General features: G+C 51.9%; 1 protein-coding gene across 1 annotated transcript in view; it reads left to right on the top strand.

The window, feature by feature from the left end:
• The window catches only part of DNAH10 (dynein axonemal heavy chain 10), a gene marked incomplete at its 5' end in the record, with an annotated part of 109,009 nt that continues 104,263 nt past the window's right edge, over positions 1-4,746 (top strand). Inside the window, 2 exons of the mRNA XM_025045499.1 lie at positions 1-130; positions 3,538-3,624. Coding sequence (XP_024901267.1) covers positions 1-130; positions 3,538-3,624 — 217 coding nt within the window. The remainder of the gene's footprint in view (positions 131-3,537; positions 3,625-4,746) is intronic.

Raw genomic sequence — 4,746 nt, 5'->3', positions numbered from 1 at the left:
CTGAACCGCGACGACGGCGAGGCCGAGGACCTCATCCTGCACTTCCTCAACCAGACGAGCGACGAGGAGGGCGCCTCCACGCTGTTCTTCTACCGCGCCCTGGTGCCGGAGGAGGTAGACGTGGAGACGGGTGAGCCCGCAGGGGGCGGGCGGCGCGTAGGCCAACAGCCGCCGCGGGCGCGTGTGAGGCACCTGCCCCGCCCCGGGGACAGTTCCCCACGCACGCGTCAGCGCGGGAAAGCTCCGAAGCGGGCGCGCCGAGTGGGCGCACCGTTCGCCCCATCGGACAGGTGAGCGAGCTGTGGCGCAGAGAGGCTTAAGTGACTCCCCCGCGGTGGTCTCACCGGCAGCGACGAGGAGGAGCCACCGACCAATGACTGAGTGACATGGATGAGAGAGGGGTGGCCCCGGAGCCGGGAGCCGGGAGGGACACTTCGGCCTCAGTCTCCTAGGTGGATACGAGCAGCCCTGTCCATCGTCCCAGGCGCCTGCCGACGTGTCGTTGTAAAGTAATGCCCAAATGAGGTTTGAAAAATTACAGTACAGTTGATGTTTGGCAAATTAGCATTGCAGTTAGCAAAAATAATGACTGTAACCGGATGGCCAGAGCCCTGTGGAGGTGGCCGGTCCAGTCCAGGGACACAGACAGGGCCTGGGGGTGGGGGATGCATGGGGCTAGATGAGGAGACAGGGCAGAGGGCGGGCAGGGGACACTCAGGTACACCTTGGCGAAGGAGACTGAGAAACGTGCCCAGTTTCCTCCCAGCAGGAGCAGGGGCATCTGCGCAGGTGTCCTGTGCCGAGGTTTGTGAGACGCTCGTCAGTGTCAGCCTCCTGTGCTGATCTTCCGCCTTTCCCAGGCTTCTGGATCCCCTACAGGGCCATTCACAGAGTGGGAAAGGCAGAAAGGCAGAACTCTTTTTTTTTTTTGTAAGGAACATTTACTTATTTTAAATATTTTTTGCACAAAATAATACACGCATTCATTTCAGAAAAATCCAAAATCATAAATAAGCCATAATAACAAATCGCTGCTGGCACCTGCAGAGATGACCACAATAACGTTTTTGAATCTAACCTTCCAGGCTTTTACTTTTTTTCCCCAGGCAGACCTTTGAACCTGGGCATTACATTACAACAGGACCTTGAATTGAGACATTTTCATTACTACCAAGTGGAATTATGGCTACTAACAGGATCGACTATTTAACATGAACCAAATTTCAGTAACCCAATTTTGTACACTTAGAAAAAATATACCAAAACCCTAAGAAATCGACATAACTTGGACCCTTCTTGAGACCTCTAGGTTAACTGTTAACAGTTCGGGGCCTGTTTTCTGTGCTGTGTATACTCAACGTGTTCGGCCCAGTGCCTCCTGGCTGGATGTCCCCATTCCACGTGGAAGCAGAGTTCGGTCTCACTCCAGAAGGTCCCTCTGGTTCAGTCCTGGACCCTCCCAAGGGTGTTTGGAAACCTCCCTCGGGCTGGGATCTGTTTCAGGGCTGCCTCTGAATCTCCCTGTGCTCCCCCTCCTTTTCCGGCCCTTCCCTGCTGTCTCCACGTCGTGAGGATGCTGTGCTGGTACTCAGAGTGGTGTTGGGTACGGACAGAGGTGGGGAGAGGGGACCTCCTCCCCAGCTCCTTGTCACGCATTGTCACTCACTCTCTGCTTACATCGTCTATAGACTCACGAAGGTCCTTGGACACTTTCATTAGACACTTTCTGGGGGCTCTGATTTGTCCAAAGGCCCTGGAGCAGGGCTGGCGTGTATCTCTTCATCCCTCTTCTCTATTTCTGCCCCTCTTCTGGTCAAGACTTCTCTCTTTCCCAGTTAAAAGTTATATCAATGGAGACAAATGGATGCTGGTGAGGGTGGGGGCGAGGCAAGAGATTATCTCCCACAGCAGCAGATAGCCCGAGATGCTGTTCTAATAGGCGAGCATGTATTGTTTCTTGAAATAACTAAATGGAATCATAATGTATATATCGCTTAATAACTTGTTCAAATTTTTAAAAAGTACATAAGTAGTATTGAAAGATGTTCTCTTAAAAATTCACATAATAGAATTATATAAAGTAAAAAGCGAAAAGCAACCTTTCACCGTCCCTTAAGTCCTGTTTTCATTCCTATAGTTTGTTTGGTGCGTATTCTGCCAGATCTTTTCCAAATCTGCCTGTCTGCCCGTTTATCTATCTACTGTCTGTCTATCTAGCTGTCTGTCTTTCTGTCTATCCATCTATCCATCCATCCATCCATCCACCTACCTACTGTCTGTCTGTCTATCTATCTATCTATCTATCTATCTATCATCTATCTATCTTATCTATCTACCTATGTATCATCATCTATATCTTTCTATAATATGTATGTAATGATAATATATAGATATATAGAATTCCTAAAATGATAAGATCATACTATACATATTATTTTGTGACTTCCCCCCTTCAGATATATCTTGGAGCACTTTTCAGGTCATTACCAATAGATCCACCTCATTTTACAGATATCGAGTACGTAGGTGTACCCTACTTTATTTATCCACTCCCTGGTTAATGGGCGTGGACCTTTCCAGGGCATTATATTTTACCGACGATGCAATGATGCAGCTCTGCCTTTGCGCACTCCCCGTTTCTGTGGGTCAGATTTGCAAAAGTGGAGTTGCTGGCTTAGTGGGTGTGCACGTCTGTACTTTGGCTAGGTCCCGGCAAACTGCTCCCCACAAAGGCCCTGCCAGTCCACACCCACGGTAATGAGGTCCCCGTTCGCCAACGCTGGATATTGTCACTCTTCATAGCTTTTATCATAGATGAAGGGTGGACATGCTTCTTTATTCTAATCTACGTTTCAATAATGAGTGGAATCGAGCCTCTTTTTTTCATGTGTGTTCGTCATTCATCTTTCTTCCGGGCTCGTTGTGACTACATGATCATTCTTGTGTCCTTCCGCCCTGGAGAATTCGCACGGGTCTTCCTTCTGCGTTGCTTAGGGCTGTCATTGGGACTTGGAATATTTCCGTATGGCTGTGTTGGTTCACAAACTGGCCCCCGGACACGGAGCGCAGGGAGAGATGGCAGAAAGAGGCAGGCCACTGCAGACGGATAGGTGACAGGTTTGACAAGCAGGGAACTTCCATCTGAGGCTTGTTTGGGGTCCCGGACGACCAGGTCCCTTCTGCCTGCCAGCCAGTTTACAGAGAGGCCTCTGTGGGGTTCAGTCACGTCCACCGTCCAGAAGGTCTCGACCACACGTTGCTCTCAGGCCGCGTCCTTGAACATGGTCCCCAACGTGGGCCGGTGGGCGGAACGGACATTCCAGGGTCGGGGGAGGGGGAGGGACCTCCCACTGCCCAGGACCAGCTTCCGGGTCGACCGGGGCCACTTCCTCTCCGCGACTTCCTCCAACAGGCCGACATGCAGGAGTTTCCCGCGGCGTCCCCGCCCTGGGCTCCGAGGAGAGCCCTGATACCCGCGTCTCACGCAGTGACACAACTATGTTTTATTTTTTGCTTTCCATTCATGTGGCTGCCAAGACGGAGAGATGCCTGCCCCGTCTGAGGAGGAAGAAGAAGAGGAAGAGACCGAGTCTCAGAAAGTGGAGTCTGTGGACAAAGCATCAGGTGTGGCCTTGGGAGGGCCCGGGCGGGTGGCGGCAGAGCTGAGGGTGCTCCCAAGGACAGCCCGTGCCCGACTGTCCGGTTCGACTTCTTGCCTTTCTGAAGCGGACGGACACCTGGCAGGAAGGGTCGGCGTGTCGATGTAAGACACGTCCAAACCTGCAGAGAAATTTTATGAGTTTATTCGAGCCAAACTGATGACATGTGCTGAGGAGCGAGATCTCCCATGCTTCAGAGAATATCAGTTTTGCAGAATTTTTTTTTAATGCATTTGGAGTTAAGGAGGATTCAAGGAAGGTGGGAAAATCAAGGTGGGGATCAGATTACGGGATATTTGAGATTATTTGCTGTCTTGACGTTGGTCTCGTATTAGAAGGGGGGTCTGAAAAGAAGCATTCCCCAGGTGTGTTCACCTGGATGCACAGAAACAGCGGCCAGGGCAGGTTTGGGGCAAAGATGAGTCTTTACCGCTGAATTGATAGGCCTGGGGCGGGGCCGCTGGCCATGACCGGCCAGTGAGGAATTTATGATGGGGTCGCCCTGTGAGGTGACTTTCCACAGAAACGTTTGTAAAACCCACACACTTATAAAGGCACCAGTCATTAGATTTAGAGCCCACCCTGTCTGGTCTGACCTCATCTTAACCGATGACATCTGCAGAGCCAATTTCCAAACACGCTCACGCTCTGCGGTTCTGGGGAGGCGGCGGGCAGCGTTCCAGGCAGTGCGTTGGCAAAGCAAAGCGCCCATCCCTGTGCGGGCCGCGTCGCACACATCTCGGCCCAGAACCACGGCACGTGCTGTTTCACAGAGAAGGCTTCCCATCTGCGAACCACACGTGCCGTTTCTTCTGGCCGATCTGAGGCGCGAATCAAAGATTTTACGGCCAATCATTTGCAAGGTCGAAACCGGAGAAGCTGCTGTAGGTACACGTGCGTGTGCCATGATGCTCTTGGTCCCTGGAGGGCTTTGTGCTGTTTCCCTGTAGTGATGAGGTGGCCTTAGCTAATGCTTTGACACAGCTCTCCACGGCAGCGGTTCGCAATGGGGGTGGGGAGGATTTTGGCCCCCAGGGGACAGTTGGCAATGTCTGGAGGCATTTTGGGTTGTCATCACTGGGAGGGG

Source organism: Pteropus alecto, unplaced genomic scaffold, assembly GCF_000325575.1.
Source record: "Pteropus alecto unplaced genomic scaffold, ASM32557v1 scaffold213, whole genome shotgun sequence".
In the NCBI taxonomy this organism is placed as follows: Eukaryota; Metazoa; Chordata; class Mammalia; order Chiroptera; family Pteropodidae; genus Pteropus; species Pteropus alecto.
The sequence above is the reverse complement of the archived record's forward strand: the minus strand, read 5'-3'. Positions and strand labels throughout refer to the sequence as shown.